The sequence below is a fragment of the Oreochromis aureus genome, linkage group 8, assembly GCF_013358895.1.
Source record: "Oreochromis aureus strain Israel breed Guangdong linkage group 8, ZZ_aureus, whole genome shotgun sequence".
Lineage (NCBI taxonomy): Eukaryota > Metazoa > Chordata > Actinopteri > Cichliformes > Cichlidae > Oreochromis > Oreochromis aureus.
In genome coordinates, this window is record NC_052949.1 from 26,316,980 (window position 1) to 26,340,646 (window position 23,667).

At 40.6% G+C, this 23,667-nt stretch overlaps 1 protein-coding gene across 6 annotated transcripts in view; it reads left to right on the forward strand.

Moving 5' to 3' along the window:
* The window catches only part of wu:fj29h11 (protein NO VEIN), a 43,826-nt gene that overhangs the window by 15,297 nt on the left and 4,862 nt on the right, over positions 1–23,667 (forward strand). For all 6 annotated transcript variants that reach the window (XM_039616358.1, XM_039616359.1, XM_039616357.1 and 3 more), the window contains exons 16-41: positions 312–527; positions 1,975–2,101; positions 2,217–2,436; positions 2,538–2,685; positions 3,326–3,503; positions 3,636–3,813; positions 4,447–4,573; positions 4,684–4,803; positions 5,369–5,519; positions 5,609–5,721; positions 6,281–6,431; positions 7,653–7,901; positions 8,097–8,309; positions 12,337–12,518; positions 12,634–12,817; positions 13,259–13,401; positions 14,887–15,068; positions 17,859–18,118; positions 18,218–18,455; positions 18,539–18,722; positions 20,125–20,251; positions 20,456–20,542; positions 21,445–21,630; positions 21,722–21,984; positions 22,164–22,312; positions 23,507–23,591. In XM_039616358.1, the coding sequence (XP_039472292.1) occupies positions 312–527; positions 1,975–2,101; positions 2,217–2,436; positions 2,538–2,685; positions 3,326–3,503; positions 3,636–3,813; positions 4,447–4,573; positions 4,684–4,803; positions 5,369–5,519; positions 5,609–5,721; positions 6,281–6,431; positions 7,653–7,901; positions 8,097–8,309; positions 12,337–12,518; positions 12,634–12,817; positions 13,259–13,401; positions 14,887–15,068; positions 17,859–18,118; positions 18,218–18,455; positions 18,539–18,722; positions 20,125–20,251; positions 20,456–20,542; positions 21,445–21,630; positions 21,722–21,984; positions 22,164–22,312; positions 23,507–23,591 (4,461 nt within the window). The remainder of the gene's footprint in view (positions 1–311; positions 528–1,974; positions 2,102–2,216; positions 2,437–2,537; positions 2,686–3,325; positions 3,504–3,635; positions 3,814–4,446; positions 4,574–4,683; positions 4,804–5,368; positions 5,520–5,608; positions 5,722–6,280; positions 6,432–7,652; positions 7,902–8,096; positions 8,310–12,336; positions 12,519–12,633; positions 12,818–13,258; positions 13,402–14,886; positions 15,069–17,858; positions 18,119–18,217; positions 18,456–18,538; positions 18,723–20,124; positions 20,252–20,455; positions 20,543–21,444; positions 21,631–21,721; positions 21,985–22,163; positions 22,313–23,506; positions 23,592–23,667) is intronic.

Consider the following 23,667-nt stretch of genomic DNA (forward strand, 5'->3'; position numbering starts at 1 on the left):
AGGGAACATGCGACAACATTTCAGTGTGTCCCGGAACACATGAGTGGGCAGCTTTAGCCTCTGAATTTAGTTTGTTCAGCTAAATCACTGAAGAGGAGGCTGTTATTCAGTTGTCATGCCAACCACAGACTTAGATACAGCAGCTTTCTGGCTTGTTGGACATCTCAGGCTAAAGCTTTCTGAAGTTGTCTGCGACATCTTTTCTCTTTTTGCTTTGCAACAATTTGTACAATACAATGTACATAACAAATATGTGTAATCAAACATCACGGTCATGTGCATTTAAAAAGCTGGCATTTATGTTCCTCCAGGTGTTTTTGGAGCCCTTCTCTCTTGTCCTGGGCCAGGCCAAATCTAAACGGGTCCTGATGACCGTGGCTCAGTCGGAGCCGAGGTACATGAACTGTCTGCATCGTTTGGGCATCCTTCTAGGCATTCCAGACTGGATCAAAGACTACGAGAAAAAGCTGAACCCACCTCAAAGCCAAAGCTATAACACATACTCAGCACCTGTGGACCAAGCCAAGGTCAGAGCACAACTGAGGAAATATATAAATGTAGCTTATATATGACACTGGACTGGAAGAGTCCTTTTTGTCAGTGACGTATATCAGCACAACATCAATCCACAAAGTTATGGACTTTGTATTTAGAGTATACTGGAATCTCACTGCTGCTCAAATAAACATAAAAATTACATGTGGTAGGTGATAGCTAGCTGTAAAATAAGCAGTAATAGTAAGAGAAAAACTGCTACACAAAGAAGGTGAAAAAAAGCAACATATAAGAACTGGTTTTAGTGGAAAGTCTGCTTTTTTTAAGGGTGTAATGCCAAAGCCCTACTGCCACAACAAAGCAGCACTGTTTAAATGTTTTTTATTGAGCAAAAGGAACTTTTGAGGTTCAGAATTGAGACTTATTATCATTAGATATAGGGAACAACATTTTTTCTTCTGCAGTGTTCATCAGAGACAGTCAAGACTACTTAAAGGGCACATGTAAACTGCTAGATAGCTAAAGTTTGAATAGAATGTATAAAATAGGTCCTGTGAGTCAAAAACCTAGGTTTCTAGACATTTTTTCATACATCGTCTTTGTTACACATCCATAACTTTGCATCTGTCCATTACCAGGCTGTTCATTTTGTACAAATCCACTCTTCCAATTCCTGTTTTTCTGTCTGACCAGATGCAGCTTTCTGCACCATCTTTTCTACATCCTTATACGCATCACACAATATGTTTACGTTCTAAAAGAAATCATTTCCTTCCTTCTTACTGAAACCGATTCTGAAGTATGATTTCACTCCGAGGGTGTAGCAGCCGAGGCAGTTTGTCTTGAAACAACATCTGTAATCTCCACATTTTGACCTTATTCTCAAAAAGGACGATAATAATTTTTTTTCTTAACACGGCCCTAATACTCCTTCGTAGATTTCAGTGATATTCCTGATGCAAGTCATTTTAGGGACGCAACTCTGGCTGTTTGCACGTGAGCTGCCTCCTGGTGGTTTTATTAAAATTCTGCAGAGGGTAATTACAGAATGTACAATTCAAGGGAAATCAGCTTGTTTCAGACAGTGGATGAACTGGACGGCTACACAAAGGCCCACTATTAAATAAATAAGGATTATTTTGAACTTTGAATCATGCAGAGAAACTCTACGAGAATCCAAAGTATAAAAATGTGGAGCTCCTCACAGGCCCCTCTTGCTGTGACGAAACAGCGCTAACCAATGAGCTGCCATTAGGTCATATTGATCACATTGATTGGTCAGTGACAGCACAGTAAATTTTGGATGTATCGCCATTAATCATTTGAAATGTGTGGAAAGTACAAAGCAGTGAAAATACAGAAATGTGAAGAAATACTCAACAATGTCGTCTACTAGTTGTAATTCTATACCAATGAACTGTTGCTCAGCAGCATATTTCTATTATTAACGTATTCTTCTTACCTTTCTTATGTCTTCAGTCTAATTTGACAGATTCTGAATGCAGCAGTCTGTCAGCTCTCAACATGAGTGAAGAGGACTTTCTTGAGGATAACATCATGGACAACAGCTTTGAATCCTCCCAGCTGTACAACAGCCTACATCAAGGTGATTGAAAGTGGCTCTCTGCTGCAGGATTTTGAACTTTATTACTGTTTTCATACTGCGACAAATTATAATCTGCTTCCATTTTTGACATCTTTTACTAAATGTGTTCTTTAAGTCAACGATGAGCAAGACATAGAGGCTGAGGAGGAGGAAGAGGATGAAGAGCAGCTGTACGAGTTGGCCTCGGTGCCTAATGGAGAGATATCAGACATCAGCAGTGACGCTGAAGGAGGCCAGGGCGAGGAACAGCTCAAAATGTCTGACGGAGATGAAAAGGAGGGTGACAGCTGTGAGTCCGAGGACACAATCCAGAGAGCCGTCATTGAAGACATCAGGTTTGTCACCTTTATGCATAACTGCTCTGTCCGTTTAAGTGTCATGATTTGGTTGTTGCTGCTCTGTCACTCTTTTTTGGTCTCCTCTTTCTCTCTGACAGGAAAAGTGAGTTTGGCATCGGGGTGAAACTGACAGCTGAAGGCCAGAAACTGATGCAGGTCCACCAGGAACGACTGGGCCGCAGCTTAGACCGCCTCTCCACTGAACTCTACAGCAAGGACACACACTTTGTCCTGGAGCTCATTCAGGTAGAAATCTGAAAGTGTTTATCAGAAGCTTCCAGAAGCTTCTCCATCTGATTTCTTAGATTTTTTATATTTGTCACACTTACAGGTTTCATATCGTCAAACGTATTTTAAGATTATACAAAGATAACCCGAGTTAATACAATATGCAGTTTTTAAATCAAGATTATAGGTCATAAAAACCCAGAACAACATCTAAAGAAGTGCAGGTCTCACTTGTCTTGCTGCACTTGGGTGATACAGTATGGAAATCATCTGAAACACACCTGCAAGTCCACCTCTGACTGGCTAAAAAAGGGCAAAATGAAGGTTTTAGCGTTGCATAGTGAAAGTCCTGAGTTAAATCCGATTGAGATGCTTTGACATGACCTTAATGTTTGGAAACTCTCCAGTGTGGCTCAGTACTGTTGAGTGGGTAAATTTGGTGGATCTTAAAATTTGTCTGATGATCTGAAACATGGCCAGTGTGACAAATAAGAAAAAATAAGAAATCAGGAAGGATAAAAATACTATTCAAAGATCTGTAAAACAAAAAAAGCAGTTTGATTGTGGGTCTAAATTTCTATGAAAGGAAACTTGCTTTAGCATTTTGATTTGAATTTTGTCCAATATCCTTCAAACTCTTTGTTTCCCTTTCTTTCAGAATGCCGACGACAACAGTTACCCGGCGGAGCCCGGTGTCGTTCCAGCATTGGCTTTTATGGTGGAGCGAGACTGTATCACTGTCCTTAACAATGAAACTGGCTTCCAGGAGAAGAACATTAGGGCTATTTGTGATGTAGGCCGCAGCACTAAGGGAAAACACAAATATGGATACATTGGTAACTGCACTATCCCCTCTTTCATTGTTCCACCATTACAACTGTGTAAAGGAATTTAAATTTTTTGTGTGTGGTGTTGGAGAACTTAACACCACATAGACAAATGACGTTCGCCTGTTTTACTTCTTACAGGACAGAAGGGCATTGGCTTCAAGTCAGTGTTTAAGGTCACAGACTGTCCTGAGATTCATTCCAATGGCTTCCACTTGCGCTTTGACAAGAACTGTGGCCCCATGGGATACATCCTCCCCCACTGGACTGAAGATACAAGGCCTCTGGATCCACAGCTGAAGGACATAAATCAGCACAGGTCAGATGACTTATTGATCCCAGTGCCCTGAAAGTCGATCAGCTAAATTGAATTGATCTGTTACCAGGTTCAGTATTTACACTGGTGCTTTTCCTGAAGCTGTTTCTAAAAACAAACCTCTTATTTTAACTTCGGAGATCCAAATATTACACAGTTGTGATAAACTACACTACAAAGTGCAGCTAAAATCAGTCAGGCTCATCCATCTTTACCGTCACCTCCCTATATATTTCATGTTTGTGAGATCAAAAGTAACAAACAGCATCTGCATTGTCAGCTTCCTGGTCAGGTCTGCTCATTTGTCGCCCTGTAATCTGTGCGACTCTCAGTGGATCGCTGAAAGGAGCTGACTGTGTCTGTGTGCATAAATTGGCACATTGTTTGTAGGTCACCAGCTAAATGTTGCTCTGCTTTTTGCAAGCGTGGTCTCACGATAATTTGCCCTGCTTACTGAGTCTGACCCTCTTTGCTTATGTCCCCACTCTAGAATAAATAGTTGTATTCCTTGCTTATTGTTACAATATAGATAATTTAGTTTGGTTATGGGGAAGTCAAAACATCTGTTTAACTTTATTAGCAGTCTGCTGCTCACATTAGACCCATGGTGCATTTTTTGTCTTCTTCTCTTTTCAGCTGGACCACTAAGATCAGCCTTCCTCTCCGGACTGAGAGCCATCAGACCAGGAACCTGTTTCATGATGTGCACCCTTCGCTGCTGCTCTTCCTGCATCGACTACGCTCCATTACCATCTACAATCAAGTAAGTCAACAACAAGTACTTGCACATGTGTGTTTTTGCACATAAACCCATCTAAATGGATTAGGAATAAAACACCTTGTTGCTACTGTATTTTTTGTTTCTGTGTGCAGAGTGAGAAGCGTTTCATGACGATGACTCGTAAAGATCTCAATCACAATGTGCTCGAGGTGGAACACTCGGAGGGTACCGAGCGCTGGCTAGTGGTCAAAACCACACTGAAGCCCAAGAAGGTGATGCACACAAGCTAACTCCCACAACTCACCCTTTTCAGGTGCACATATCATATTTGGATTTCAGAACAACTACTAACCATCTGTTCCTATATTCCATCCCTCCTGGGGCATAAATAAAATCTGCTGTGGATTTGCATTTCTCTGATGTTCTCCTGTAAATATGATTGTTGATCATTCTGCTCCTCAAATGTCTTTTCTCAGTTTTCCATCAGACTTTATGAACACTCATTCACTGGATAGTGTTTTCACACACGCGGGCAGATAAACACTACCGAGCTGATTTTAATGATCTGTCTGGCTGAAAGGGTTCGGTAATACCTCCCGCTCTTACTCCTTCAGCTGCTTCTTTTATTTCCCAAAGGCAGCGTCCTGTTACCTGCAGCTAGGTTATGTAAGAGAATGAGCAAAGCTGAGTGACAGAGGCTATTTGAGACATGCTGTGCTCCTCATTTTCTTCTCTTTTTTTCCAGTGGCCTCACTTTTTGCAAACCCATTTGTACAAGAAGTCAGCCTGTTAGCAAGTTGTTGGCTCTGTTGTGACATTGATTTGTGCCTTCTTCAGATCAAAGAGGATGTAGAGTCGACCGAGCTCGCTCTGGCTTTCCAGCTTGGCAGCGACTCCACAGGAAGTAACATTGTGTGCCAGCCTCAGAAGCAGCCCGTGTTTGCTTACCTGCCCCTTCGCAGCTTTGGCTTCCGTTTTATCATCCAAGGTGAGAGTGGAGATGAGAGCAGTTCATTCATGGGTGCTGTTGGGTGAAGAGCAAGTGCAGTCAATAACTGATGTCCGTTTCTTGTTTAGGTGATTTTGACATCCCTTCTTCTCGTGAAGATGTTGACAGAGACAGCTCCTGGAACCAGTGGCTCCGGTCTGAAATAGCACAGCTCTTCCTCCAGGCCATGGATGTCTTCACTGTAAGACATAGCTGCAGGAATAGAGAAAAATAACCAAGAAAGTACAATATTATATGATACATGTGTATGAAATGTGTATGCACATTATGTTGCAGTATGAAATCATTCAAAAATAATATACATTAAAAAGTTGATTTAGAAAATATGATTTAAGGATTGTTTACTGTGACATATCTGGGCAGGAGGACAAAATTTGAAAATTTGCTCAATCATAATAACCAGAAATTATGAGCAGAAAAATTAAATCATTCTATTAGAAGAGAGCATTAAAACTGCATATTTGATACATTACTGTGTAAAATAAATTCTGAGCACATGAAGCAATGAAGTTTATGAAATCTGATAATATGCAGATTTGGTATGTACCAGGAAATTACAGGTCTGTCTTTAATATAAGTCTGTTTCCAATAAAGGCTTTGTTCTTTTTGTAGCTGAGGTAACTAAAGAAAAAGTCTAGGACATAATAAAGTATTATTAGGCTAATATTAGATCTTGCTTGTGTCTCCGTCTGAAGAGAGCTTTTTCTTTTATGTCATATTCCGTCCTCTCGTTGTTCCAGAATCACCCAGAGTTCAAGGGGCTGAAGGGCCTGTGCCAGTTCCTTCAGTTTATCCCCCTGTCTGACGAGGTTTTGGACTTCTTCAAGCCTGTTGCCGGGCAGATTATTCAGCTGCTCAAGGGCAAATCCTTCCTGCCTACTCTCAGTTCAGGTATTACTCACACCTTGCGCATGTCCAATTAAAAAAACTTGCAAACACACTAGGGTTTATAGCACCTTTCAAGATAAAAAACTAAAACTGGATGTGAAAAATGAAAGCAAGACCAACAATTTCTAATGCAGAGTGTGATACAGATGAACTCAATTTGGGAATATTTCTTGAATGAAAAAAGCTCAAATGAACCAATGATTTCACTTCATTTAAAGTTAAAGCTGAGTCAAAAGTTACCCTACAGTTCCTGATAGAAGATTTAGTAAATGTGGCACGGCAACCTAAAGCTTCTATTACCTTAGGCACAAATTTATCATAGGCACAAACACGAACTTCTGGGTTTTTTTTCATTAAGTTGAAGAAAATTGTCAACCATTCAAGACTTGTAGCTTTGAAATGTCCTGGTGGCTTAAAAGAGACATATAGAATGTCATCTATATAGCAGGAATAAGAAATAACCTCAGAGTGTCCTAAAGAGGGAGCAGATCTAACATAAACAATAAGGGCCCCAAAATGGAACCCTGCGGCACACTGTAGGCAAGAGAAGTGGAACAGGACACAGAAAAGGATCGTTCAGGCAGATATGAGGAGAATCAATCAACCAAAGCAGAGCCCGATATACCCACCCAGTATCTCAGGCTATCGACAATACCTGGTGGTCAGAGTTTAGTCTTTTACGAGTTTAGGTCAAAGTGTCACTCTAAAGAGGAGATGTTTTAGTAAGATGAGCAATGCAAAAGCCAGACTGGATAACCCCAATACTGCATTTGTCCAGAACATCTGTCAGCTGATTAGCTACAAGTTTTTATAAAATGTTTGCAAGAAATAATAAACTGGAGATTAATGTGTAAGTGCTAAGAAGAAAAGATTCAAGGTTGAGTTTTTCTTTTTAAGTAGGAGATGACAGCATTCTTAGAATAAGCAAAGACTTGACTAAAGACCAGTGAAGCATTGATTACAGTTCGCACACAGAGACACAGACACAGGTAAACCAGTTTTAAACGAAAATGCAGGTAAAATGTTGAGTGAGCCGGAGGATATTTTCATTGAGTCAGCTACAAGTTTAACCAGCTCAGGTAAAGGTAAAAATCTTTTTTAAAAAACCGAACAGGTTGAGCTGGGGTAAGACCAGAGCACAAATGGGAACATGTCAAAGAAATATGAAAGATTATTTCTTCACTGTAACCCTGTAAACATTCCTCTTGCTGCTTTCTCTCTCAGATGGTAAGATTGTGTACAAGCTGCCCTCCCAGGTGGCCGTCTGTCAGGACCCTGTGATACGGGAAGTGATTGGTGGAGGTGAGCTGGAAAAGCATCTGTCTCTGTCCTATCTGCATCCGGATCTAAGCCCAGCACCGCCCACCTCCTTGCTCAATCACCTGGGAGTCCGATACCTGCGGGGAACGGATGTTACCATAGTAACCACAGCCATGGCCAAGGAGCTGATGACAGTGGGAGGTATCCATTCAGGTGTGTGCAGAGCAACATTGGTATCTCACAGCGAGGGCAATATGATGCTGCATAGTTCAGCATATTGTCATTATAATAAATGGTTACATTTTAAAACATTCCATTTTATTTCTTTTTCATTCAGTAGAAACAAAGTGATGTTTTCTCTGCCTGTGTAATGGCAAATCTGAACACCAGACTGTGTGTTACTTTCAGATGCAGGTCTACATCAGCTGGCCAGGCTGCTGGTTTGTAACTTCCGAGCTCTGGAGCATGGTTACGGAGAGGCAGATTCCATCCTGCAGACGCTCAAAGAGCTACCCATAATCCCTCTAGCTGACGGACGTGCGGTGGCACTAAGTGTGGAAGGAGTGTTCTTTCCAATGGAAGAGAGCAAGACCAAGAAAAAGAAAGCTCAAGCACAGACAGGTAATACTCTGACTTTATAACTCTATTAGTGGCAGTATGTAGTGGCTAAGAGGCTGGATCTGTGAAATGTGATCGGTGATTAAATTGCAAACTGATATCTTGATTATTTGTATCCTTCTGAAATAACTTTGCCTTGCTTTAAGTCAAAAAATATAATAGGAAAAGCATAAAGTTTCGGGCTGAAAAGGGAAGCTTGCAGAAGTCCAAACAGCTTCACTTCCTCCAATGGCCACTAGAGGCTGCTCCAAAAGCAAGGCATTGCATTTTCTACTTTTAGCATAAAAAAACATTTTTACAGGCAGGTAAAAATAGCACTTGCTTTCTTAAAAGTTAATTTCAGCCCCTCTAACAACTGTGTGGGGGTGATTATTTTTACCAGGCACCTTCGTTGGACCTTTTATAGAAAAGGTTAAACGATTCTCACACTACAGAACTTCCTTTCATTATCTTCCTGGGTTTATTCTTTACTTGTTCTCGGTTCCTTTCTAGGCATCAATTTTTCTGGCTCATGTCAAGGCATTACAAATTGCTTGTAGATGATTTATTCATCAGCTGTTTGTCTTACATGAGATTTTCCTCTGGTTGGATATTATTACCATTGGTTGTGGTCATGTGACCTGTCACGGGTGATATAAGGTAGCAACATCCTGTGTTTCGATGAAAAACAGATGTGCTTGAACGTCATACACTACTAGAGGCAATAAATAAGGAAATGTGAGTTCTGCAGTGTGTGGAACTGTTTATTTCATGTACTGTTACTTTACTATAATTTGCAAATATGTGTCTCTGTGCACTTGTTAAATTAGCCTGTTAGCCGATAGATTAGCACTCCAAGTGCTGTTCTAAATACGATATCTTTGACTATACAAAAAAAAACTACATTGCACTGACCAAATACTAACATCTTCAGCTTGAAATATGGAGTGAGTAAAAAAGTGGATGCTATTATGGTACTGACACAAGGACAAGTGCCTGTAGTTCCTAGCTGTATACCTAGCTTGTTTTCTTCTTTCAATGGTTGCTAAACAAATTTGCTAACATTAGCTGATAACTTAGCCTTGCACCCTCACATCCAAATATGGTAACTTCTGGCTCCTGAAACCAATGTGAAGAGTAAAAGGCTTTGAAAGTATAATCCACAAAGAAATAGGCAGCCTCACAATGGCCACATCCAGCTTATGTTTTACATACATAAGTAAAACTAAAACTACTGCATATTTTTAATACTGTTTCTTAACAGATGAATAGCTGCAGTATTGTGATAAAAAGAGAGGCCCAGCATACAGTGTACAGCTGCATGTAGAATTAAAGAAGAATTGTGAAAGAGTCAGCAGCAATGTCTCTGTGTTTTTGCTGCTTTGGTGCAGATAATTGCTCTGCACCTGCAGAGAATTTATAGATACGCATGTGATGATTGCACTTTGCTACAACAAGCGTGACAAAAAAACAGTGAACCAGCAGTAGAGATGGAGAAAGGAAAGCAGTGAGAATATAGAACAGTACGCTTTCACAGGTTTTCAGTTTCTAAAAATGTAACAAACTGATGTAGGAGAAACAAAAACGGATAAATAAGTATCACCTTGCTGATGGTGAGAAGTGCACATGTAACACTCTCCATCTGTGCTCACAAACCTCAGCCAGGAAATACTTGCAAAGCTGGAAATTGTTGTGGAGCTTCATAAACAGAGTAGAAAATAGCACAGTGCATTACCTGGTACATTTGAATCAAGGCTCTTAAGTAAACAGACACGGTAACAGACTACAGAACACATTCAAACTTTCTTTTTTAATGTCTGAGTAGATATAGAAATGGCATATTGGACTCTGACCTCTCGAAAAGATTAAAAGGATCTGCGTCAGTAGCTTTGTCTTCTGTTTTCAAAGTCAGCAGACTCAGACATGCAGGTTAGCCAAGTAGGTGTATGACAAACTTGTACACAGTCTGCAGATGAAGTTGACCTCTTTCCAAGAATAAGCAGGCGTGTAGCCACTCAGGTCGGAGCACGCTCGCACAAGCATTGAGGAACAGCACCGGTGTTGTGCGTCATCATATTTGAAAATGGTACCCAGAGCAGACGTTTAGAATGGTGAGCATGAATAATGGATTTTCACACTTTGATGTAAGCATCCTGCCGCTGCAGCTTGCTGGCTTTAATAGATGTGTAGCCTAAGTGTCTCTTTAAGGAGCCACAGTGCTCGTGTTCCCCTCTCCCTCTGCTGCCTTTGTCTTTCTCCAGATTCTGTGGCTCACATAAGCATCACCAATGTCTGTCTTTCAAAATTGTTTAGATTAGACAAATATCTTACTTTCCTTAGAAAGGGGGAGGGGAGCATTTAAAAGAATGACATCTGGCTTGCTAAGGATCAATCTATAAAGTTTATAGAAAATTCCACCAAAATTACAAAACAGCTTCTTTGCACCAGATGTTTATTTGGGATGGCAGATCCATCATATTTATCTAGAACACAGCTGGCCGTGAGTCATTAAAAAATACCAGCAGCATCACAAAGAATGCGACAAAAAAACATATAAATAGTAGATAGTACACTGGATCTGATAATCAATAATCTTGCTTCTATTAAATCCCAGTTCTTTTGTATAGATATAGATAGATCAGCTGTTAGACACAGATTTCAGGTCAATACAGGGAAGTCGCTTCTAATAAAGCAATTCTTCTCCGGATAAATCTTCCATTCCACCTGGGCTCCCACATTTCATCCAAAGATAAACTTTTCCTGCCTTAAAGACCTCATGCTGCCCCTCTCACTTTTTGAAGGAAGATTTCCCTCGTGCTACTCGTGTCAGAACGTTTATTTTTCCACTCCTGCTCCTTGGTATGAATTGCCGTGTCGTTTCCAGAGAGAAACAGTTGCATCACATTAGAAGTAGCACAGCTGAACCTGTGCTGTTGGTAGATTTACCTCACCTGACCTGCTAATTTGCGCCGCTCTTGATGCATTGCGTTGGTTGTTACTGAAATGAACTGGCTGCTTCTGTGTTGGTTAATTAGCATATAGGAACATTGTAGACTCACAGTAATTCGCCTCGTGCAGTAAGTCTGACAGAAAGTGTGTGACCAGTGAGGTTTCAGATTTGAGGATTTGGTGCCAGAAGTATGGTCTTGCACAAGGACTAACAGTAAGGTTGGCTTTGATTTTGGGCATTGATCTGCCTCCTGTGGGTCGACTGCTTCATGTAAGAGCACTAAATCACCGGTGCACACCACCGCTGTTTGAGAACAATAAAGTTTGACAAATTCTTGGCTAGTGAAAAAAATGATTTTTAGTCCAAGGCTTCCATTCATAATTATGAAAAGCTTTTGTCACTGGAAACAGACTCAATAAAGAATGTTCGGAAAGTTGACGAGGAAATAAAAGTCAGAGTGAAATCTTTACTCGAGCTGGTTTTTCGGGTCAGTGATTGTAGATTAAATCAGCCTCGGTGCAGCATAAACCTCAGGCTCTGCTCAAAGGCGAGGTGAACAGACATGAGTGCGATGGCTTTAGAGAGACAGCGAAGTTAAACACAGTGTTCTTCTGAAATATTGAGCAGCGCAGAGATCAGTGGGAAAGCTTTCCTTCAGATCCAAGCCTTAAAAGGAAGAAAAGTAGGTCACTGGAGGTTTTTACTTACAGGTAGCTAGCTGTGTTTTATTGTAGTATTGTGTTAAAAATTAAGACAGTATATGAGTAATTCAAGATTTACCAAGAATTGTGTATTTCCCAAATCCAGGACAAAATGAGACTAGATGCCTGTTCGTCTTCCACATTTAGCACTTTGCCACAACAGCAGTCTTCTGCCTCTCTTCACATCTGTTACAGGCGAGTCTCTGAAGGGCGAGTCTGTTATGAAATGAACTGGAGTGACACTTTCTAGAGTCTGATGAAAATGTTCACTCAAAAGAACTCAACTTTAAACAGGGTGGTTGTTATATAACCTATAACCCTACAGTAAATGAGGAGCATGCAGTAGGTTTTGTTTATGTGACCAGTTTGGTGATATAACCTGAACTTTTTCTTCTCACAGGACCACTGGCTGCATTGTACAAGGATGTCAGTGTGGTTCACCCATCCCTGCTGAGCTGTTTGGAGCCTCTGGAAAGTCAGCAGGTTCGTGAGCTGCTCAGAAGACTTGGGGTTCATGAACTAGAGCCTCAAGAGCTGCTGGAGCAGCACATCTACCCTACAATAAGGAACAACAAATGGAAGGTAACAATCACTGTAAATGAATGTGAGAAAAATAATTATCAGTGATCATTTCTTTTTCAAATTTGGCTTAATGTTCTTTCTTCTTTCTCTTCTTTCTGTTTACCCTTCAATGAAGTCGAAGCCTACGCCTGTGGTTGTGAGTTACTTGGTTTTCATCAAGCAGCACTCGTCCTCTAGCCAGGAGTACTCAGACACCGCAGTACCCGTCCTCACCTCCAGGGGTCTGCTGTGCCCAGCCAATGAAAGGGTGCATTTCTCTGAAGAGTACGGAAACGTCAACTTACCAACGAAGCTGCCTGGTAAGGAGAATCCCACAGCTTTTATTAAAAGAAAGAATAACAGCTTGTGTTGTGTAAGGCGCACCGCAAGCCACTTTGCAACCCAACTTTACATCAAATCATCCTTTTCACAACGTGTCCGACATAATCAATTAACACTGATTATGTCTGCTGTCAATAATACCTGCTCTCTTCTCTACTCGGGTCTTGCTGCTGCTCCCCTTGCCTGTGTGAAAGGGTCTAAAACAGAGCCTTGCCATCAAATCTAAATATCAGTGTTCCTATGACTATTCTTATAATATTCTAATAACAAAAGCTGCATGCGTCACAGGTGCCTTGTTTGTATGACTGAAGAACTAATTTTAATCAGTTACATTTTCAGTTACCAGGTTCAGCATTTCTTTGTTGATATTCCTTCTGTAAACCTTCGTGTTGCTGACTGTTGTGTTTCCCTTTCACCAGGCTATGATTGGATCTTGCTGAGTCCCTGCTATGTGCAGACAGACGGTGATGTGGCAGGATGGAGAGAGCTGTTCAGTAAACTGGGAATCAAAGATGGTCTCATCATCCGCAAACAAAGACAAACACTCACTGCTACAGAACTGGTGAGGACGATATTCCTGAACTGTTACCTCAGCTAGAAAAGAATGACACACAGCTCACGCTGCACTGATCCAGTCAGATAGGCAGAAAAAGATCAGACAAAGGTCACGATGGCTCTGCATGTAAGCACAGGTGATAAAAGGCTATGGATGTGTTTTGTAAGGGCAAAATATTTAGTGGTTCCATGGACACCAGAGGAAGACCAGATTATATGTGTGCATCTGTGAGTCATCGTGATGAGTAAGGTAGTGATTAAAGGACGAAAAGACTAACAATTATGAGTCGCACCAGGACTAGGAAGATCAATGGCTGCTTTGAGGATAAGAAGAAAAACAGGTGGCTGATGGGAAATGTCACTCAGGCATAGTCGAAGGTGTGTAGCTCACACATTCCTGATGCCTGTTTTAGACTGAGCCACAGCTACCGTGGAAAGTATGAGGATTTGTGATGATACTATCAGTCATGGTGTGACTGATACTACCTACATACAATGCTGGAAAATTGCAATAACATCATTCCTGTTTAAAAATACAGTATGCATCAGATGCTATTAACAAGTCATTACATTAAGGATTTTTTATGCTATTGTTAATGATGTTAAAGCAACAGTAGGCTTTGCTCATCTGTGGTTTAGGGCCATGTTAGAAATCCTTCCAGAAGATCCATTTAGTAACTGTTCTAGAGCTTTTGGTTGTGTCATGTGCAGCCTAATAGCAGTAGAGTTTGTCCACTTGTTGTAGGATTGTGAATGTATAAATTATCTGACTCAAACGACTAATTCAATTCAGTTCAGTTTTATTTATACAGCGCCAAATCACAACAACAGTCACCTCAAGGCGCTTTATATTGTAAGGTAGACCCTACAATAATACAGAGAAAACCCAACAATCATATGACCCCCTATGAGCAAGCACTTTGGTGACAGTGGGAAGGAAAAACTCCCTTTTAACAGGACGAAACCTCCAGCAGAACCAGAACTGGACCTTGTGTTTTTTGTCAGTTGAACTGTCACAATCAAAAGTGATTCACAGTAGTTTTAAAACTGATTTATCCTATTAAGCCATTTATCAAGCAAATTAGCAGAAAGAAACAGTCTCTGATTACTTTACTTGCAACTATAGGCAACCTGAAACAATTGTTTGTTGGTGTCCTATACTGTAACTGTATAAAAGTTGACAAAACAAAGTAAACACTAATGATTAAAGTGAGCAGGTTTTGGACCAATCAAAAAGAACTGGTTCTGGCTTTGTTTGTGCCGCCAGCGATCAGTGTTCCTTGGATGTGATCAGATTTCCTTCTTCTTCTTCTGGCTTTAGTAGATAACAACCTAAGAGAAGACACGTTCAGTTTGCTACTGTAAGCCCATAAAGAAGCAAGCAATGCTTGTAGGACACCTCAGTCGATTTAACTTCAGATGGATTTGAACATTTAAAAGAGATGTTGATATCAGTGGTTAAGCTCACTTTTTTGCCATACTCCTCCACCAGGCCTCCAGCCCCTGGTCAGCTGAAAGTGCAACATGGCACCAAGTCCCAGGGGAGGGCTATGTACTCCACGACTACCCATGTGAGGAATTTCACGCTCTGGCCACAGCAGAACTGCCTGGCTCCCTCTTGTTGCAGCAGAGAATGGCTTTGCTGGAGCTGCTGGAGGCCAACTGGGAAACTGGGTAACAATCACACTATGAAACACACCCTGAACATGTTCCCCCTCCTGTGTAATGTTTTTCCAGTGGATTTTGCCCAATTTCAGGAAACTAATGGTCAGACTAATGGGTTTGGGATTAGTCAGCATCAGGTGGTAATTCCTATTGTTTCTACTGCGGCCATTAAGTGATTACTGTGCTAGAGTGCAGACATTGTTTGGCATCCATCCGTCCATTTTCTTCCGCTTATTGAGTTCAGTGTTGTGGGGAGACTGGAGCTTATCTAGGGTGAGAGAAAGTACACCGTGGACAGGTCACCAGTCTGTCGCAGGGCTAAAGCATAGAGACAGACAGCATTTATCCTTAGAATCACCAGTTAACTTAACCCCATGCATGTCTTTGGGCTGTGGGAGGAAACCAGAGTACCCATTAATTAGAAATTCAGTGTAGTTCCATTTTATTTATAAAGCTGTAAATCACAACAACATTTGCCTAGCTTTGCTTTATATTGTGAAGTAAAGAGCCTACAATAATGCAAAGGAAAGCCTAACAATCAGATGACCCCCTATGAGCAAGCACTTGGTGAGAGTGGGAAGGAAAAATCCCTTTAACAAGAAGAAACCTCCAAGAGAACCAGACTCAGAAAGGGGGGTGAGGGGAGGGAGACAGGACAAAAGACACACTATGGAAGAGAGCCAGAGATCAATAATAACTAATGATTCAATGCAGCGTGTCATATAAACACATAATGGAAAAAGTAGGGCCTGATGGGAAGCCCCCAGCAGCCTAGGCCTATTACGGCATAACTAAGGGAGGATTCAGGGTCACCTGATCAGCCTTAAAGATAAACGTTTAAAAAATGAAAGTTTTACGCCTAATCTCAAAAGTAGAGAGTGGGTCTGTCTCCTGAATCCAAACTGCGAGCTGGCATTCTAGCATCCACAAGTAACCCTGCAGTCTCAGAGTCAGGTGCACCAGTGGGTTTATATAGTGTTATGAAGTCTTTAATATAAAGTGGATTAAATAGCCTCTGTGTGTAAAAGGCCCCAGAATACATTGGAGCCCCGGACCTTGTTGCGGTGAGGTGACAGGGCTGACCTCCCCAGCACCAGCAGTTCAAAATCATTTCTTCCTGAGGAAAAAAAGCAGTGACACACCGAGCTTTTGTTTGGGCTTGAGCTCACACAGGCATCACAGTCATAATCTGGATTTAGGTGCTTTTAGTGCAGTCCCATCTCATGAGTTCCTGTTATGTTTGTGTGGGAACAGACAAGAGCAGTTTAGGTAACGAGGTCACCCAAACTCATGCCAGTGCGCGGCACACAGCTGAAGTATTTCTCGTGTAGATTTTTGTACCAGCTGGTGCTATACATCACATTTCAATGAATAATTAAAGGATCCCAAAATTGTTTTTGCGTGTTAAAACTCATTTATCATTTAGACTTTGGCTGACTGCCAAGCACTACCCTATAGGTTTTAAATTACAGCTATTCGTTGTGCCTGTCTATGTTTCTACCTTTGCTTTTTCTCCTTCATTTGAATTATCAGCAGCTTCGTTTATGCTTGTAGTCCTTATCAACTGCACTGTTTTTAGATGGTGTGGCTCCCGAACAGATCTCAAATGCATCACAGCAGTGTCATTTTCAGTTTCAAAACAGTGACCTTTGAAAAAAGGGACTAAATCACATGAAAATAGAATGAATGCATAGTTAACAATGAATCTTTAAATCAAATTCCAAATACAGAATGAGTAAAAAAAAAATCACTCAGTATTAATGTACTACATGTCCCTTATATATACCATACCATTCAACAGCTCTACAAACTGGTGTAATTCTGTCTATTTCCTCCTATTTTAATCTGCTTTTTCTACTCTTTGCGCTGTATGATGTCAGTGAATGGATAACCCTAATATGGTGATATTACTTCTGATCATGGAAGGGCAGCCAACCAGATGAAAGCTGGCTTAAATGATGGAGAAGGGAGCCAAAACAGTTTCTTTTAGAAAGTAGGTGAATTGAGGGGCTTCACCAAAGCCCAGTGTAAGAAAAATTATGATTTTTTGAATGATGAAATATCCAAAGTCAGTCTAGTAAAGTCCAAAAGGCTGGAAATTAGCATAGTAGGTCCACTTTAATAAAGAAAGTCAAATAGACTGGCATTTATAAAGCACTTTTCTAGCCATGTTTACCTACTCGCTTAAACATTCATGCAGTGTTTTATTCTATTCATTTTATGCAACATACACAATCTCACACACTGATGAGTGCATCAGTTTATCATTACTTTAGGACGAGAAGCTCAGTTCAGCTGGAAAATGTGCAAGTTTGGAAAGTAATCTCAAACCATTAAAATGACGGATAATTTTGTGGGATGTGAAGCTAGAGACTTACATCAGCTGGGACATAAATCAACAAATGTTGACAGTAAATAGACGGGTTTGTTATATCGCGCTTTTCTACTCTATCTGAGCACTCAAATCGCTTTACACAACTTGCCTCATTCACCCATATCTAACATTCACACATTCCAGTGGATGCATCGGAGAGCAACTTGGGGTTAGTATCTTGCCCAAGGATATTTGGCATTCAGACCGGAGTAGATTCGATTAGGTGACCTGCTCTACCGCCTGGGCTACAGCCACCTATGAGAGAATTATAAAGAATTTCCCCGTAGGTGGGAGAATTCCCATAAAGGCACGTGGAAAATGCTTAAGCAACAATACCTACCTTCTGCAGGGTAATAGGATGGGGAAAGTGTTCCACAGCATACATGAGATTGACTCAATACACTGTCTCTGTCTCTTTCTTCCAGACATTGCTACTCTCAGTACCTCACAGCCCAGGTGATCGACAGTGATGGGCCACCAATCAAAAGCACCAAGTCTTCCTTCTACCACTCCTTGTGTCGTCTTGAATGGGTGCCAGCCTATTGCCCACAGCAGGGAGGCCAGCTGGAAAGAAAGTACCTCTGTCCGAGCTCCGTCTACCTGTCATCACCTGAAGTCATCAACTTGCTGGGGACCCATGTCTACTATGTGAACATTAGCTCCAGCGATTTCAGCAGAGCTCTTGGTAAAAATGTGTCTTTTACGGTGGAGATTACTTTTGTCCATTGCTATTTTTGTTGGTTATCTTATAATGGAGTCTGTAACTGTGTTCCTGCTCTTGTAGGGATGAGAGAAACAATCTCAGTGGATGTTCTGATTAACTATCTGAAGGAGTGGTGCGTCAAACCAGAGGAAGATGTCCAGGAGCAGAGACTTCCCGAGGATGAGTCAGAAGGGGCAACTTTCACTTCCACAGTTCAGCACATCCACAACGTCTACACCTACCTGCAACAAAACTGTTCTCAGAGCAGCCTGAAGGAGCTTTTCCAGCATACACCTGCTGTGTTTATAGAGTACAACAGGTACATTATTACCATTTTCAGCATACCTTTTCAGATTATTCTTAAAGTACCTGAAAGCCACAAGCAGTACTTTGTTTCCTCAGGCACAGTGATAACTGGTGCTATGGACGGTTCTACCACCTGAAAGAGGTGTGCTGGAGTGACCCAACAAACATGTTCCAGCGCTACAAAGAGCTCACTCGTAGACCAGACAGCCCTGTCCAGGAGCCCAAAGTCCTGTCTCCTTTCTATAGCCCTCTGGAAGACATGAAAGACTTCTTCCTCAGGGTAAGCTGCCCTATTAAAGGAGAAAAGAAACATATATGGTTTCTTTTTGTTTTCTTTTTTTCCCCTTTGATGTCACTGTCAGCTTTTCAGCTGTACTTTCAATCAGTAAAAGCACTGAATGAATACATGAAAACATTGCAGATTTGCTTCTGCTAAGTTAACAAGAAAGCAGGTTTTATTCAGCAGAGTGAGATCAGTGTGAAGACAGACTGTGTAGCCATGCTCTGAGTTAGTTCTGAGGATACTGAATGGTATTTTGGTATGGATTCAATGCTTTAGTCGTTTTTCAAAAAACAAAGCTCACATGATTTTTTTTCTAGAAGTGTAAAATATGACCTATTGCTTATCTACAGAGAGGTTATTTACTTCCCATCAGTCTGGGAGTCCATTGGCGTACATTTGGGGTCAACCAGGTTTCCTGGTATAACTAAGATATCATTGTATACAAACTCAAATTAATTTTAAAAAGCCATTTAAAAGTCTTAAACTTTCTGTTACTGTTCTTGTGCTAAAATTGGCTGTAGTTCACCTAGAGGGTAGTTGTTGAAAAAGATTGTATAGTTGTATTGTATTGTGTTTGGGCTAGAGAGCCACTGGATCTTTATTTTTGAGTACTACCTATAAAATTTCAGAGTGGGAATTTTCATCACAATTGTCTGCTTTATTGTAGATTTGTCTTCTGATTTCCTTAATAACTAAAGTAAAGCAGCTCCATTATTCCTACATAGCAAATACTGATTGTACTAAGTAAAACTTTATTAGCTAGCTAGTTAGCCATTTAAACTTGTGTTGAATGCAGTAGCGCTCTGACTGTCGTCAAAGTGCTTGCTCATAAAGCAGGGATGCCTAATGGTGGCCATATGGGGACACTAAAAACATTGGGGTGGCACACCAACAGAATTTCCAGATTTATTATGCTGTTGTCACATATAGGTTACTAGAAAAATATGGCAAAAAAGAGAGAAAGAAAATAATTATATGCCTAGTTAATTTCTTGCTATTAAAATGATATCACTGAAAATAGGCAGTCAATGTTTCAAATCATTGTAGGGTGTCTTCCTTTCTCGTATGCTCATGTTTATTAGAATTATTACCAACAGAGGACCATCTTGCCAGAGGGGGGGAAGCAAATTTTAGGTGGCAGCCAGTGCCCCTCCTGGCCTCCCCTTGGTGACACCCCTGTCAGTGAGGATCATATGACTGTCGGGGTTTTCTCTGTTGGGGTCTTTACCTTACAATATAAAGCACCTTGAATGAATTGTGACTTGGCACTATATAAATCAAATTGAGTTAAAAGAATAAAGGAGGACCGACTGTTAACAAAAATGCAGTACTATATACTAATAATAATACTAATACTAATTCAACTCTTTGTGTCTGTATTTCTTTCTCCTATGCATAGCTGCTGAATGTGGAAAACAACCCCAAGATGAACCAGTATGTTGGCTTGTTGGAACTGATCTGTTCCTCCTGTCCCATACCAACTGCCGAAGTGCTACAGGATGTCTCAATACTCTATGCCAGACTTGGTAAGAACATTTAGATTGCCTTTCTTTCATTGATTTTCCCACATTCAGTGACTCATACATTTGTTTACTGTTGATGTCCCATCTGCCTGCAGCTCATTATTTCCTACTCAATAGTCTCTCCATTGACTAGCTTAACTTGATACTTCCTTCCTCTGTTTTCTTTACATAAAATATTTTAATTCAATGTTGTATTTGTTTTAACAGCTAAAAGCTGTAAGTCCAAAATGTCCGGAGACCAGGAAAGAATTCCTCAGTCCAAACTTAATCACAGTTACTGCTCCACTTTGAAAGGTGAGTCATGTATCTATTCCAAAAACAACGCACTTTTCATTACCTGTTCACACAGAATTTCTGTTGGAAATCCAGCATTATCTGCCACCTGTCAGTGTGCCGCATGCTTTAAATGCAGCTGGGATGAATTTGTTGCTGCAGCATTAAAGTATTTTGAACTTGGGACTGAAGACAGTCAGACTGCACTGTGTGGAGTGGGAGTGTTTATATTTTTTTCATTGAGCAATATTTTTGTAGTACCTGTGGAAAAATATTTATTCAGATGATAAACTTAAAACAATATAAATACTCGGCAGATCCTTCGTGCAGAAAGCTGAATGTAAGCATCAGGTGAAAGATGTGATGCAAAGATATTGTGTGAGGTAAAGACATGGGTGCATGTTAGTGTTCTTAAAACAATGGAAAGTTGTTATGGCAGTTAGGATCACCAGTATGGTCAGCAGTTACAACAGCATGTGTCAAAGTTAATAAAGCAGTCAATTAAAGTAAAAACCTTGGTGCAGATTGCTGCAACTTGCATCATAAATCAGTAAAATATGAGCACACAGAGAACCATCTGAACGGTCAGCATTGGGCAGTTCTTTCTATTTTTGTGTCTATATGATGCTGGTGACCGCAGATATGTTTTATATGGTCACCACAGAAGCCCCACCCACCTGCCATTGAAAATAGTTTTTTTTGCAGGGGCAACCAAAGAAGGTTGGCTTCAAATGAGTGGAAGGAAGATGAAATGCTAAATCGAAATCTGCATTTAGTGTAAACCCTTTACAACCAACCCGCAGTTTTTGTAGTACAATGAGAAAAAAAGGAGTCAGGCTAAATGTCTACAGCTTATTCTATGCGTATCTTCGCTGTGTATGTGTTACGTGTCTGATTTATATGGTTGTGTGTATGTCTGATAGGGATGGTGTCTGATAAGAAGGTCTTCCCTACTAAGGATAACAACTGGGTGAGTCTGGCACATAAGCCTATGATCAGTGACAGCAAAGAGCTGGAGAAGATCTTCAAACCTCATAAGCAGGTGCGTCTGCTCAACCTTCCCCCACCAGAGAAGAAGACAGCTCTCAAGAACAAGACAGGAAACTCTGGTATAGTGCTTTTACATTTTTTACATTTTTATTCTTTGTGTTAGAATATACTGTGATTGTTACTTTTTATGATTTTTTTTTCTCTTAATAGACGCAGCAGATCAAACTGCATTCAATGAGAAAGACAGACAACTGTTTCTGGAGATCTGTGGTATTCATCCGCTCTCCAAATGTGTCAAGAGTGAGCCTCTGACTGAGAACCTGAGGCCCTGTCCGGCCATGCAGAGCCTGATCCGCTGGATTGTTCCCTACATTCAGAGGTTTCTCTATCACCATGATGAACTGAATGAAGTCTATTCAGAGCTGACTGAACAAAACATAGCAGGAAAAATCAAGCACCTGTACTTTGCACAGGTAGGAGGATAAATCTGAAGGAATTTTCAACCCTAATTTGTCTCCTTACACCTACAAGAAGAGTCTTCTTGTAGGTGTAAGGAGAATACATCCACAACACCTAAAGCTCTACAAGGAAGAAAGCATGAAAACAATGACAATAAATGTGCACTCTTTTGTTTCTGTCTGATTATTCACAGGTGGGCAAGCTATACATTCGCCACCAGCTGGATGTAGCTGACGGTGAGGACCCTGTGATTGAGTTGGTGGATGTCATCTGTCTGCTGAAGGATAAAAAAGAGCTTTACATCCAGAAAGATAATCTCTCAGCTGATCTGGACATCTGCAGGTTTGTGTGATGGACGGTCTCAGAAATTAGTTACTCCAGCTAAATGATTCTTAAATGTCTTAATTGTACCATGCAGTGATGTTTTTCAACCTTCACTAAGTCAGGAAAAGTTCAAGAAAGTCTTGTGGAACAGTTCAGTGTTAAATGTTGGTGTCCAACTATTTTTCTATGAACTCTACAGCAACTATATTTTATTTTCCTTCATTTTGGAGTTTTATGTGTAGTCATTAGAAAAAGATTGAATTGAATTTGGAGGGAAACACAGAGTAGAACCTCATCATTATATGCATTACTATAGCATATTTACACATGTTCTGTTCTAATTCAATTCAATTCAGTTCAGTTGTGTTTATATAGCGCCAAATCACAACAACAGTCGCCTCAAGGTGCTTTATATTGTAAGGTAGAACCTACAATAATTCATACAGAGAAAAACCCAACCATCATATGACCCCCTATGAGCAAGCACTGTGGCGACAGTGGGAAGGAAAAACTCCCTTTTAACAGGAAGAAACCTCCAGCAGAACCAGGCTCAGGGAGGGGCGGGGCCATCTGCTGCGACCTGTTTGGGTGAGAGAAGGAAGACAGGATAAAAGACATGCTGTGGAAGAGAGACAGAGATTAATAACAAGTATGATTCAGTGAGGTCTATTAACACATAGTGAGTGAGAAAGGTGACCGAAGAAGAAATATGCAATTCTGGATTTTGGATTTTTACTAAGTGTTCAACTGTTTGTGGTGCAATTTGGACCAACCTGATGTAATTTAACAAAATATCATTCACATAGCATGTGTTCAGAACATATGTTATAACAGCTATTAAAGAAAAACCAATATCAACAGAAACTATTAAGCTCTGCAAGCTCTGGCACTGAATTTCTAGCCATTTCCCCAGAGTGTTTCTCATTGAGATATACATGAATTAATAAACCCTTTTATTATCAGATTATTTCTACATTTAACTTTTAATATGGCATCAAGTCTTAGCTGTCAGTTGAGATCTATGTATCCACATGATTTTATTAATATGATGAAGACTCATATTAATCTTTGCTGAATTTCAGAAGTCCTTCCCTCACATGCATTTAAGTCTCATAAAGAGAATATATCCTGAGTAAGCTGTTCATAGACTTACCCTGTACATGCTTTGGCATTTGTCTTACAGTAGCTTGCAATGCTGTGTGTGTCTTTCAGGGAGGTGGTGAAATTGTTTTGCACAGAGAGCAGCCACCAAAAGGAGCTGACACATTTCCTGAGTGGCCTGATAGCCTCGCGCAGTGTAAGTGATATATAATTCCTTCCAGCATCGATCACTAATCCACATCCAGTGAAAAGAGTCTTTAATCATTTGCACT